This window comes from Clupea harengus, chromosome 5 (genome assembly GCF_900700415.2).
Source record: "Clupea harengus chromosome 5, Ch_v2.0.2, whole genome shotgun sequence".
Taxonomy (NCBI): domain Eukaryota; kingdom Metazoa; phylum Chordata; class Actinopteri; order Clupeiformes; family Clupeidae; genus Clupea; species Clupea harengus.
This window is the reverse complement of record NC_045156.1, coordinates 24,116,578-24,131,521: the sequence shown is the minus strand read 5'-3', so window position 1 is coordinate 24,131,521 and position 14,944 is coordinate 24,116,578. Positions and strand designations below refer to the sequence as shown.

The window sequence follows — 14,944 nt, the reverse complement described above, 5'->3', positions numbered from 1 at the left end:
GTAGAATGCAATTATGCTGTGTTTTCTTAAAAGCTATCACCAAGGAGGAGTCTTGGTTTTCATCCTTTCACGGCACTTTCAGAAGACAGGCCAGTGCAAAAGTTCTTAAGTGGATGGTATCAAACATGCCTATGCAAGAAGGATTGCAAATTCCCCTCTTAGAGTGTGCCTCTAATCTCCCCCCAGAGGACCGTAACAACAGAGCACTGTTTGTTCACTAACAGGCAGGTCATACTGATTTGTAAAGATAAAGAGTGATTGTAGGCAGCTCTGTGAAAATGAAGGGACACTTTGTGTTAACATATTACCTCGTGCCAGGCGTCATGAGAAGGTTTGTCATTCTCATTTTTTTGTTGTTGTTAGTTTTAAAAACATAACTACTCACTACTCAACCCCTGCTGACCTCTGTTACAAATACATATTTTCTCATGACTAGCATTATTAGCATTAGTATACAGTTACATGATCATCACTTGATATTTAAAGATGAAAACGCAGTTTTATTTTTCTATCATTGAAAGCAGCCCTTTACATGGATATTTGTGTCCGTAAACATACTCTTTACTCTGACAGCAGCAAGCTAATGCCTCATCAGTTCATGCATGCAGCTAAGGTCATGTAGCTAAACTAGTCAGTCAGGGTTTAGACTGTTGGAGCAGATGCTTTTTAAGGCTGGACTGCTCAACATCTCCCCCTAGTGGTGCAAGTTAGTTGTGTGTACAATTATGTGGCTTTTGTATCTAACATACAACAAACCTGTTAAAATCACTCTAAACATGGTCTTTTTCAGGGCAGGTTTATCTCAAGGTATAATCATCATACTAGTACTGCCAGGCCTCATATTCTCCTCTACTTCAGCTATGAATGTGTAAGAACTACTTTTCCCATAACGCCCTGTCAGCACCTTCTGTAGATTGCTGTTCTTTCCCCTTGTCCAGTCACATTACAGAGCTCATCAAAAATTTAGATTTCAATAAAATAAAACTCTCCTCCTCTGGTTGACCTCCATACCTCCAGGAACCTCCAGGAAGTCTACTTTTATTTCAGACAGATAATCCTTTTAAAACGTGTCTGGGTTTCACCGAAGAAACAATCTATCTAGCCTGTCTACATACTGCAATGTCACACTCATGCTTGAGCAGATGAGCTTCTCCTTCTGCCTTCTTGCCTGTAATGATTTCTGAGGATATTTCCACACCACGACCTCATGCTTGTTACTCTTAGTCTCAAACACTGTAAACAGCCAAGTAATGAAAGCTGCTAATCTCCTTCCCCCTTCCCCTTCCCCTTCCCCTGCTCCTCACTGAATGTCAAGTCATTCGCTCTCAGTGCACCTGTAACTCCGTAAGAAGTTTCATCAGTCAGTTATCGGCTCACCTATTTTGGCGGTCCCCCAGTGCAACCCCCCTACAGCATCACCACTCCGTCCCTTACCCAGGGAGCCTGTGCAGAGGCAGTTGTGAGTCCGGGGCGGTGGCTTGGTCTGGTGGCTGTCCAGGATCTGCTGCACCAGCTGCTCGGCAGAGAAGCCGGTGCTGCTGTTCCCGTTGCTGCAAGTCCACTTGATGCCATGAACTGCCGGGAGAGAGGGGGGGAGACAGAGACGTCAGCCAGCCGAACAGACCACCAGCCACGCCTGCCAGCCCTGCACCCCCACCAGCTGCCCCTGCAGAGGCCAGAGACACCCCTCTCTACAGGCAGACACATGCCCTACATAGCAAGAGACATCAGACCCACCTGAAGGAAAAAACACCCCCTCCACTGCACACACACTAAAGAGAAAACTGACCTTCATGCAGAGAGGTTATGTTCCATTTTTTGAGGTGTAACTATTTGAGCTATTCTTTAGCAGTGTATTCCAGTGAAACGTTTAGCACAGTGGGATAGTGGTTTAGCTCTTGTGTGAGTGCAGTGGTGTAATGGAATTGGCATGACAAAATAGAAATTCCGTGGTGTGACACCTTCAAAGTTTGAAAAAAAGGACAGATTTTTTGCTGTGTGGTGATTTGGCGGTGTGGTAGTGTGGTGGTAAGAATTGGTGATGAGGTGGTGTCAGTGTTAGCTTGCCACCAGAGACCTGAGTAGAAACCATCCCCCCCCCACCCCTCTCGGTTCATGAGTCGGATGGCCGTGATGTGAACCCACCGGAGCGGAACAGACAGTGAGCTGAGTCAAACAGACAAGGACGGACGAGACGCAAGGTGACTTTCCCATCGCGGCCAATCGGAGCTCGCCGAGAAAACAGCGAGACAACATCACCACCGCTCCCATCGCCACCCTGTTATTTTTAATTCATCAGCACCCCCGTGTTCCATGTGACATCCAAAGCACGGTCAGCTGAGCGTTCCTCTGTGCATGTGCACTCCCACACCCACTGCGCTCACCCCTTGAGGCATCCACACGCACACAAGCACGGAATTAGACCACGGGTGGCATTGTGGGGGCATGTTTAGCTTGGTGGGCCTCCATTTCACACCTATTGGAGATAACTCTTGTAGTTGCGCTCAGGCACCCCTAGATGGCAGTGTTGCACCACAGTCGATAAGCGCCTCAACCAGAAGGTCATTCAAAGAGACTGACGCCAGTGCTGCTCTTTTATGTCCTTTTCTGGTTTCAGCACATTATCAGCTGAATGGCTCAGTCAACTGGCATTAAGATTTAAAGTCAGCGCATGGACGCAGTGTTTCATAGCTAAACATAGTGGGGAGTCCTAAACACTGCAGTATTACACATTAACATATTTCGTTTTGCCTATATGTTTTTTAGCTCTTAGACTTACTTTAAAAATGTAAAGACATTGTGTTGTTGTCTCTCATCTTATGTCTTATCATCTTATGTCTTGTCAAATACACAGCATCATTAAATTCTGAGACACAATATGAAAAAGTGTCTCATTTACATAAGCAGAAATGACTTGATGAAATGAAATAACGAACTGCAGCATAATTTGTCAATCTAAGTATGGATTCATCTCAATATCTTTACAGAAGTGTGGCTAAGCAAAGTCCTTCAAATTGAGTGATGACACAAACTTGGAGTGAAGGGAATTGAAATGTGTGTGCAAGGGCAATAGTATGCACACGTGTGTGTGTGTGTGTGTGTGTGTGTGTGTGTGTGTGTGTGTGTGTGTGTGTGTGTGTGTGTGTGTGTGTGTGTGTGTGCGTGTGTGTGCGCGTGTGCGTGCGCGTGCGCGTGCGCGTGCGCGTGCGCGTGCGCGTGTGTGTGTGTGTGTGTGTGTGTGCGTGAGATCTGACGTTAGCAGACACTGCATAGATGTATCATCCCAGCGTCAAATCACTTGGGATAGTGTGAAATGTATTTGCCTGATCTCATTAAGTAAAAATTGATTAATTAAAATACTGATTTTAATACTCCTTAGTTACACCAGAGTTGAGAGGGATGGACACAGAATGAGCATGAATTAGCTATAACCTCTCACGAGTGACTCCCAGACACACGGTTGCTCACGGTAAATCGTTGCACTTTCTTTTTGGCTGATTGATTGCCTCTTGAAAAGGCCTTTTCCAATCGCTTTTGTCCGATTAGCCATGTCTCACCCTGCCTCGGATGCACTGTGCTTTTTATACGGCTTTTTATATATGCCTTTTTACACTCATATGCCTGTGTGACTTTTGAATGTCTGCGTTTTCAATGAATTCAGGGTGGTGGTGGTGGTGGTGGTGGTGAGGGAAACCGTGGTGCAGAAACTCACACATGGGCTTGAGTTGGCTGATCAGCTCCTCCTTGGTCCACTTGGCCCATTCCTTCTTGTCGGTGTTGATGGAGCATAAGATGGGCCCGCACGGCTTCCCGCAATCCTCTATGGCCGGAACATTCAGGTAGTGGACCAACACAATGTCTGGATTCTGGGAGGTGAAGTCAAGAGACGGAGAAAGAAACAGAGGGGGACAGGAGGGGGGAAGAGGAAAGGGAGAACCAGTGAATGCTGCGTTTACAGACCAACGTGTGACAAAAAAAGACACTAGGATGAAGTGACGGGGAGGTGGGGAAATGGACTGAGGACAGGGATCATTTTGAGCAGAGACCAAGGGAGAGAGGAAAGGAGAGAGAGAGAGAGAGAAAGAAAGATAGAGTAAGTCAGAGAGGTGTGTGGGGGATGGCTATCATCTGCACACCGTTTCTTTGGAGGAATTTGGGGGCCATCTGCTGTATGAATGGGCGCGTTCCGTCAGCCGTCATATGGTGCAGAAGGAAGTGTTACTACAGTCTGGCACGTGAGACACGTGGGACTGAACACTCCCGCAGCCCATTCAAAGATTAGCTGCTCAAGCTAAGGCAGTTACCGCCAACAACGAGGAAATGGAGAGACACCCGAAGTAGAATCCATGAACGTGTCAATGAGTGTGAGTGTGTGTGTGTGTGTGTGTGTGTGTGTGTGTGAGTGTGTGTTTGTATGTGTGAGTGTGTATGTGTGTGAGTGAGTGCGTGTGTGTCTATGTGTGAGGGGAGGAAGGGAGGGAGTTTACAGGCGTTGATTAGTGGCAGGAGATGGGGTTTCTAAATTGGCTTAATTGGCACACACCACCGAGCGCCAGCCTCGTGCACCAGTGAGATTCCCTGTGGAACCCCGTGCCCTCAATTAACTTCAAAGTATTTACCCAACTCCAAAACACTACTTCACACATCCACACACTCCTCATGGCAATAAATTACCTTAATTGACAGCTTATGAGCAATAGGTGTTGCTTAAAAGTACATTTAGCCTACAGGGGATTACTTCAACACAGTATACAGTCAAACGAAGGGGCATTTGGGGTTATTTGGTCCCCCTCATGGTCCTAATTGCATTAACATGCGTGTTCACAGACCTGCACAGACAGCACGAGACTGCACGCATGACCCATGGTGACTGTGGAAAATGGTTTAATAACGGCTGATAACTGGTGATGGTCTAATGTGATAAGTGTCTAATGCTATTAGGGTGGTCTCCATGCTCCTCTAGCTGAAGGGTGGCTGAAATGCAAAAAGAATGTACGTAGAGTACAGACACAGAACGCATGCTGGCTTAGCCGCTTTTACTCCGAGCCTAAATCTGTGGCACTCTCAAAGAGGAACTGCACTGAGGCATGTAAATGTTGTCTGTCACATAGTGCATTCTGTTCAGTTGTTGGGGACAAATCATTATGAAAAAAAAAAAAACACAAAACGGCACTCAAACAAGCACAGAAGCAATGTCCTTGAGCTCCTTGAAGGGTGGGACCAGCGAATGGGGTGAGTGAAGGGTGGGGTTGGGTCTCGGGTCGAGAGGGAGTGAGGCGGCTCCTAAGGTTCAGCTCCAAAGGTCCAGACACCAGTCGGCAAGCTCTCAAATATTTCCCTCCATTTCTATGAGCCTGGGTGGAGATCTGTAACCACTTCCTCTTGAGTGATTAAAACGAATGCAAATAAACAAGACTATGCCAGCTAACTGGATTGCTATTCAAACAAATACTCATTTAGATCAGTTGGAGTGTACAGTCGGTGACAACGGGATGGTTTAAAGGTGTGGTCCTTGATCCTGGAAAAAAGGCACTCAAATACACCCCTCCCTTTGTTGTTGATGGGCTGGAATAGTATATGGCTCGGGCTGAGCCTGATGGTTTGTTTCCCATTGAGAGAGCCAGGACTGTGCACAAACACTGGTGGGTTTTTGGGCACACACACTGGACTGACAGCTAAGGGAACGAACTGCTGAAGTCAATGAAAAGTTGAATGCTTATAACGAAGGACTCCACCGTAAACACGCAAGGTGGAGGGGAGATGAGTTCAAAATGATTAACGAGGGCAAGCGTAAGGGCTAGCGACTGAAAGTGAGAGAAGAGTATTGCAAGACAGCTACTAGCTCTGTGGATGAAAAATGAAGAGGTAGGGTGTGTCATAAAGCTAATTTGACTCCGCTCCTTCGTTTCCATAGCAGCTCGTTCTTATGGCAGCCTTCCTCAGTCTGTCACTCTATTTGAAACGCTCATAGCAGTATTGTGGTGCAGAAACTGCAACAGGTTTTGTACACATACAGGCACATACGTAAGTACATACATACACTCATAGGCACACACACACACACACACACACACACACACACACACACACACACACACACACACACACACACACACACACACGAATGCACTCTCACAAACAAAAACACACAAAGCACTCTCATGCGTGGTAAGAGCAATTGTTTCTGAATAAGGCCAGAAATTGCTTTCCATCTCATCCAGAGAGTGAAGAAATGAATTAACTTTAGAGGTGCACCTAGGCTCATATCCTTTCAATCTCATATATTTAAAACTTTGCCTGTGTGTGTGTGTGTGTGTGTGTGTGTGTGCGGCAGTTGTAATGATGGACCACACACTGGTTTTGTCACTGAGGGAATTACTTCCTCATGGTGGCTTATAAAACCAACCACATACTTTTTTAAGAGCTTTGGTTTATGAGGTTATATCTGTTCTGTGATTTTAAGCTTTTTACTCTCATTGTTCACTCAACTACCGTTTACAATTGAACATATTTTTCCTACTTTTTCACAGTATAATGGTGTTAATAATATAAAATAGAAACACCATTATTATATATTCCAAATATTATAATTCCAAAGTCATGATTTCTGATTGATCAGTCCAGTCATAAGGCATAACGATTCCTAGTAATGCTCAAAATAATTTGAGGATGATTATAAACAATTGGTGAAAAAGATTCATGAAGCACATGCAAGCATTTATTCCGGTAGATCAGGAACAACTTCTAGATCTCTACATCCACTAGACTGTATTATCCTGCTTCCATCAGATTTATTCTCCTAGATATAGACCTTGCGAAATCCGACACAGTGGAACGCCAGAGTCGGATGAAGCGATGAATGCGAAGTGACAGAAAAACCCGAGCATGGCCTTGTTCTCTGAACAGCGTGCTGAGGTTAACTAGAATCCACTCTGTGTTAGGCGCTGCAGAGGCTTGTACTGAGAGAGACTCCCTCTGACTATGGTCTGGCCAAGAGGTGGAGTTCAGCAGATACTGATTAGTGCTGCGGTGACTCAGATGAAGAGATGAAACGAAACAAGCACTTGGTGGAGAACAAACCGGGCCTAGAAGAGGGAGGTGAGGGCACACCACTAGTTCGAGATCCGAGGGTCCGTTCAGTATGTTACAAGCAAGTCAAATAAATCGAAGAGCGGTTTGCATTAGGGGAGCACTGTACATTACAGTGTCGAGACATTGGACTGAATGCCTAACTGTGTTGACTTTTTTGGTCACACCACTTCAATTTAATTAATGAGGATTGAGGGGAGATGTATGTGATCTGTATGAGTGTGTGTGTGTGTGTGTGTGTGTGTGTGTGTGTGTGTGTGTGTGTGTGTGTGTGTGTGTGTCAGGGAGGGGAGGGGGCTGCATGGCTACTCTGGGTTGTGTTTAATAGCTCTGCCCTGGCCCCCATGACATGATGGATGGCATTCTGTGCCCACCATTAAGCAGCACACTGCTTCTGGCACCCTGGCGCCCACACACACACACACACACACACACACACACACACACACACACACACACACACACACACACACACACACACACACACACACACACACACAAACACACACACACACACACACACACACACACACACACACACACACACACACACACACACACACACACACACACACACACACACACACACATAAAGCACAACAGTCCAAACATGGCCCAAACAAAGCGTTCATTTCAAGGGTGATTTCCACAGGTGTTTTGCCATGGCAGAGTGAGCTGGACATCACCCGGCTGGGGCAGCTTTCGTTTTTTCAGTTACAAGTGAGCAGAGCCAAATTTAACAGCCACTTGAGGCATGTCTTCATGAAATTGAGAAATAAAAAGAGACTTTTCAAGTGAAACCCAAGCCTCTGTCTATTCTTCTAGTCTGCCGCTTCTATTCTGCTGGTGCATCTGAGTGTACACCACGGCTAATTAAAGGCCCACGTATAAGGGAGGATCTTGTGTCTATACTGGAAGCCCTGTGATAACAGAAAGTGGGTGTGTGCCGTACAAAAAAAGACACACACACACACACACATACACAATCTCTTTTCTCTCTCTCGTTATCTCCTTCTCTTTCTTTCCATAAAAAAGGCACATACAACATTGAATTGGGGGCTTCATGGTTAGAATAGCATTGGCCTGTTCTTCCTCATCTTAACTCAATCGTTTCCTACCCCTCTCTCTATACACAGTCAAACACACACACACACACACACACACACACACACACACACAAGCACACACACAAGACACGCATCCCACGGCATACACGATTGTGGAGATCTGCCTTAAACAAACAGAGGGAATGGTCTGCTCCACTGCGAGTAGCTATAGCCTTCTGTGGTGTGATGGGAAATTAATTGAGGACATCAATATGGCATTAATCATTAATGCTCTGATGCTGAGATGGCACTTTCTCCAGCACGCCTCGCGGAGCCCACATTAAAACTTACAGAGAGGAGAGGAGAGGAGAGAGGGATGAGAGAGGGAGGGTGAGAAGAGTGAAAGACAAATATATCAAGAGAGAGAGAGTGAGATGCGGAGAGGAGGTAGTGTGGACTGTGAGGACAGCAGCAACAGAGGCAGGAGGTGAAATGGAGAGAGGCGAGGAGAGGGAGGCAGTGTGTGGAGGTGAATGGAGTAGTGCGTCACGAGTCATTAGACTGTGCCATTGATCAGAGTCTTGATCCGGGTGTGTGAGGAGCGAACAGGGGCCCCTAGGGCACCCGCGGTCCAGAAACCTCTTCCGCTCTCTGGCCCCCGAGGGCCACATCAAAGAGGCCCCTGCGCAGGCCTTTGAAGAGGTCTGCTTTTGATGGCGCTGTCCTTACCCTCCCCCATCCCAGCTAACCCCACCCCAGTCCATCACATCAGAGCTGACACCCATCCCACCATATTTGTGTTTGTGCACAGGTGTAAACATATTCAAATGCCTAAACAGATGCAATAATGAGTTGAGTTCCAGAGGACAGCAGAGGATGATTTTGAGAAGGAAGAGGACCTGTCTTAGGAAGAGGAACAGGTCTGGAGGGGAATCATTGAGAGAAACAAAATGAGGGAGTGTGAAGGAGAACATCCATGCTATAGAAACATAATACGTTTAAATGAGAAAAACAAAAGTCATGTCTAGAGGTAGTCGTGGCACGAACAGGTCGGATTCTCATCTGAGGGAACTAACACACACCCACCATTGAGAACTCTCCTCGTAGAAATGCTCTAGGCCACCATTAACCAACCCCCCCAAAGAGACTGAGGAGTCCCACCCTAACAATACTGAAGCTCCAGCCAAAAGGAATACCACGTGCCGTTTTCTACCCTCCAACTGAGAATACTAATTTCACCCCTCAGCCGTACCTCATGTTTCAAGAAACTGTGCTGATTAGTGAAGCCAGCTGGCTGATTTGGAAGAAATAGGCACAAGTACTCATTTTTCAAACCTCGACTATCCAACAACTGACCTGCCCTTACCCTCAAGTCTCAAGAACAAACATCCCAGTCAGTCCCCCTCCAGCCCCTTAAAAGCCCAGCTACGAGACCTCCTGTCCACTCTGTGTCACTAATGCCAACACTGAGTGAGCAGTCTGGCTCCCCTGCTGAGGCGAGGCAAGGCTAGAGAAGAGAAAAAGCAAAAAGCTCACACACCAGGAGAGAGAGAGAGAGAGAGTGTGAGAGAGAGAGAGAGAAAGAGAGAGAGAGAGAAAGAGAGAGAGAGAGAGGCTAGCATGCGTGTCAGCCTTTTAATTGCTTCATTAACGTAATTAATTTGCACTCTTTTCAATTAGCAGCAGGGGCAACTGTGATGTTTTTCATCTGTTTCTTTTTAGTTCTGCGGCACACAGCTGCAGCAGTTGGCTCCCCTCTCTCTCTCTCTCTCTCTCTCTCTCTATCTCTCTCTCTCTCCCTCTCTATATCTCTCTCTCTCTCTCCAGACCCTCTAGAGGCCGACGCTGTTCCAGCCGACGGCCCACGGAACCAGAGCAAACCAGAGCCAGCACCGTGCGACCAACTCCAGCATCCCTGGCAGGACTGGGGTTTGAAACGAGGTTTTCTATTTGAATCGCAATTAAACATTAGCTGTAATTAGCCACAAAATTAGCAACGAGAGCTCTTCGAGCAATTCTATAGTTAGAGAAGGGAAAGGTTTGGAGAGTGGGAATGGCTCTGAGCCTGGCTTTTATCTTAAGAGGTGGACGAATCTCTCTGTCTCTCTGGACACACACACAAACACACACACGCACACACACACACACACACACACACACACACACACACACACACACACACACACACACACACACACACACACACACACACACACACACACAGTCCTTTCAGACAAGAAGAGGTAACTGGACATAGACGCTATGAGTCACTGAATGACACATAGACCGGTAGGAAACAAACTACTATAAAATATTTTCACGCACTACAGTATGTGCAATGTGGTTTAGTGGATAAGCGTTTACGTTTTAAAGAAGAACCGAAAACAACCTGCCCAGCCTTTGGTAAACAGCAATCATATTTACTGTCACCATGTCTTCAGAATTCATCCAAAGGTGCTGTGACTAGTGCAGCTGTCTTGGTGGAGCCAATACAATACATAAACAACTAGCTTGTGTGCGGAGAGCTCTATGTCTGTAGCCTCCGGGTGTTCCTGAAGAGCCAGAGGCAACAATGAAAAAGAAATTACACATATGTCCAGTCCTGTTATTGAGCTGCCATGCAGCAGGACCCAGCTTCAGCAGCAAGAAGAAAAACACTCGCACTCAGAATGCTCTCTGGGAGAAGCTAACGACATAGGATAGGATAGAATCACCTAATTGTGCGGTGTAAAGACAACACCTTCTACAGGAAGATGGACAAACATGTTTGGAAGCCAACGTCAGATTAACTTTTTAGTGAGTGCTTAAATTCCCGATTGGAACATGAAAAATATTGACATACAAAAAAAAGCTATACCAAGTAGGAGTTGCACAGAGTTCTTGAGTAATCCAGTAATCAATTCTCGAGTTTCTACATTAACATCGAGTATTCGTTAATCATTTTCTTTGATCGAGTCTGTCATATGATAGACTAGGCTACTACACTAATGCGGCTAAAGAAATTAATGTTGTTAAAAAATAGATGCAAGCAAATATGATTCATTTCATTTTATAATCAGTTGGGCTTACTAATGATAACCAAGTTTTACCAAATTCACAAAAATGTGTTGACTGAACTTCCTATCTTGGGCTACTGTAGAATGTTGGTAGCAATAACGTTAAAATATCGTCTGCATGATCCATACATACACCATTGCGAAAGGTAAGACCAAGTCTTATCATGTGCTGAGACCAACCCCATCATAGTTGCATGGTCTTTTAATCGATGCAAGACGTCTCCTGCACAAACTGCAACCCCACATAGTACTCGAGCACTCAAGTATTCAATTTGTAAAATGATGCGCTTATGCAACCCGTAACACCAAGTTACAGTACAGGGAATGTAAAAACTTGTGCAACCTAAATGATCCTGCTCTTCTCCCATAGAAAGATGTGATGTCTGTTTCTCAAGGTGTTGCGTGTTTATTTACCTATAGTGGTAAGTCTGTGGCTATGGATTTGCTTTACTCAAAACACTTTCCCCATACATTCTAGGGTGCCGCAATCCTCCAGATTGGTGGTCATATGTGCTGCCTGAGCCCCACGGAACCCTTCAAGTGTTTCAGTGCAAAGTTTTTCAGGAGTTTGATGCTGCTCACTTGCATTTGCAGTCACTTGCACAATGATGTGGGACTTGTCCGCAGGAAAATTCACTGGGGTGTGTATAAGAGGGAGAAAGTTTTCGGGGTCGTGACAGCCAGGGAAAGTTTTGGCACTGGCCTCTCATTGGGATGTGGGAGAACTCTCCACCACAATCCATCATTTCAGCCAACATGTCCAGGCCGGGGAAAGCCTCCGCCGTGCAACAGAAAAGTGATTAATCAGTGAACGCACTGGACTCTAAGGGATTCATTTTTTTCACCTCCTTCCGGAGGATCCAACCCCCCCCCCTCTTTCTGTATCCTCCCTTTATTGCACTTTTTTTCTCCTTTTTTTCCTTCAGTTGGCCTCTCCTGAGGTGCTTCTCATTGTGACTTATTGTTATTGCGTGTTTATTACATCAACGGACTCCGTGGGCAAACGCAGAATGGGACCATGGTGCGACAAAACGTGAAAAGAACCTAATTACTGTCGTTTCTGTCACCGGAGTAGCTTTGTAGCTAGCACTGAGATAGGAGTCTCCGTGCTTCATTGCGTTACAGCAGCAGAGCCCGTGGTGTCGCTGTGATGAAAGCAAAGTCAGTCAGTCTTGCCTAGCTTGTGTCTTAACCTTCGGTCTTGTCTTTCCTTAATCTTGGTGGTTAGCGAGATGACAAACCTGAACGTTGAAACAACACCGTTCAGCGAAAACCTCAAACAATATGAAAAAGCTTCGAGGGAGGACCTCAGAGAATACATTTAGGGGCTTCAGAAATATATTTAGATTGCGTGTGCACATAAACATGTTTTGCTCTCCCCTGGGTTCAGTCTGCCAACTGTGAATGAGAGGAGCGGTGGCAGCTGTTTGATGGCACTGGCTTTGTCAGGCTTTATTTCGCTGTTGCCGTTTCCTCTGTGCTCCGTCTACTCCCTAAACCACCGAGGCAAAGAGGGAATCCGCACGACACGCGAGCGCGGAGAACAGCAGGCAAACGTGAGGCGTCTGGGTAAATGAAAGAGATTTCCCTCACCTCCTCTCCCCCCCCTCCATGACTCAGAACCCCTCCTCTCCCATCAACCCTCCTTCATCATGGGGGATTTCTCCTGGCTAACTGGATAAAGATGCTGTTTGAAGCAGCCCTACGGCCTAAATCCACAAACCTCCCTTCCTTCCTTACTTCCTTCTTCCTTCCATCTCATTCTCTTCTCTTGGTGTCTCATTCCCTTCCTCTCTCTCTTCTCTTTCTTCACACCAGTGTTGATTAGACGTGTCTCATCTGAGCCTGAGCCCGAGATGAGATGAGATGAGATGAGGAGTCTTTCATCTGCCGCTGCTCTGAATGACTTGTGCACTTGACTGGCGATTTACTCCGGCAAACATGTTTACTCTGCCGTTCTCCACTGCCCGTCCATCTCCCTCTCATTCCCAGCCAGTGAGGCAGGGGACGAAGGAGAGCAGGGCACTGGGTGAGGGGCTGCTCTGAACAGTGTTGTGCACGTTCATTTTTATGAGAACGATGAACTGAACGCAACTTCATGACAAATAATGAATTTGAACGGTGAACACGTTCATATTATCGGAGGTCTAGCTAAAACATTACGGAATGTTTTCCTTCTAGCCTACTGAGGAAAGACGCTGTCTAAATCCAATGCTTGTACCATGTCATTGCTCAGTACCTGTCGTTAAATTGCCCAGACAGACCATGTTTCGGTAAATGACCATATTTGGTAATTGCGTTGGTCATGTGACTCCACTTCTCACGGTGCAATGTTTTGATATCGCCTCACGGCATATTTAGATGGAGTAGCAGTTAACTTCGGGCATATTTTCACATAATTGAACGTTGCACTTTGTTGAAGTTGTGTGCGTCCATGTACACGTGAGTTTGACTTTGTAGCCTACCTTGTCATTATGTGTTTGTTATAGTTTAGCTTTCTCATAATTGTTACGAGCACTGTCACTTAATTAATCTAGCATGATGCACTGTTCGTGAACTCGCTTAGCATAAGCTGCTAATGTACAAATACGAGTGTTACAGGGTTTACCTATGCTAACTTTTGAGCGGTCTTTCATTTAGTGTACATGCCCTTGTTGATCTGAGATTAAGCCAGTAGCATGGCATTGCTGAAGAGGTTAAATTATTACCTTTAGTTCCCTGTATAATTCATTATTTAAATGGTAGGCTACTACAGGGCTGTGTATTAATGTATATTTTCTGTTTGTACTTTACTTTCACTCACACACACACACACACACAAACATACACCCACCTACAATTTATCCCATTCATTGTTGTTAATGCAATACAAAGAGTGAAGAATCAAACTGAATATCCAAGTCTCCATTCTTTTCCATTCTAATCGGATGACTCTCAGTGATTACACATTTCCCGAACCCCCTCTATAACAGTCCGTATAATTTCTGCGATACCTAAACCAACTAACTCGACTTCGCCCTACATTACCCATGAATCATCGCACACACATGTATACCAAACAAGCAACGTATTCCAAGGCAACAGCTCTGGGTGTCAATATAAAAATGGCAAGTGAAAGCGAAAACAGACGCAGACTCAGCGAGTAGGCCTACATCCGATCCACCTTATTATTATGTGCGGCATTTTTACACACTGTCTGATAAAGTTTCCGACAGTAAAAATGATGTCCTCCTGAAAAATTTGCAATAATTAAAAAAAAATGAAAATGAACTGAACTATGAACTAGTTCAGAATTTAAATGGTGAACTATGAACGTGAACGATTCATGTTTACTTGTATGAACTGAACTTTGAACTAGTTCATGAGAGGTGTGAACGTGCACAACACTGGCTCTGAATGGGGGGGGGGGGGGATGAAGAAAGGGATGCGGACGGACAGAACTCGGGCAGGAAAACATGAACCGCCATGTTATTTTTTCCTCTCAAAAGAAAACACGGCATCGGGGATGCATGTGGCCGATTGCATCAGGGTCGCGATGCTGAAAGGGAACGTCTCTCTGAAAGAGGGAGCTGCATCTGCGTTTCGGAAGCGGACAGTCGACAGGGGTCAACACGCAGCCACGGGCAGACGTGCGCGCGGTTTCACCACACGACACTCATGTTGCTTTTTTCTTTGCAGTCTCAAAGACAGCATCTGATCCTATGGCACGCGTGCGACGTGACTGTCAGCCCGACTCAGCTGGTGCGGAGAATG

General features: G+C 45.8%; 1 protein-coding gene across 7 annotated transcripts in view; it reads right to left on the bottom strand.

Moving 5' to 3' along the window:
- Window positions 1-14,944, bottom strand: part of LOC105895866 (calmodulin-binding transcription activator 1) — a 225,099-nt gene that overhangs the window by 24,958 nt on the left and 185,197 nt on the right. For 4 of the 7 annotated variants that reach the window (XM_031568222.2, XM_031568224.2, XM_031568223.2 and 1 more), the window contains exons 7-8: window positions 3,713-3,866; window positions 1,378-1,575 (exon numbers count right to left, since the gene is read on the bottom strand). In XM_031568222.2, coding sequence (XP_031424082.1) covers window positions 1,378-1,575; window positions 3,713-3,866 — 352 coding nt within the window. The remainder of the gene's footprint in view (window positions 1-1,377; window positions 1,576-3,712; window positions 3,867-14,944) is intronic. The other 3 variants (XM_031568225.2, XM_031568228.2, XM_031568226.2) reach the window with 2 other exon arrangements.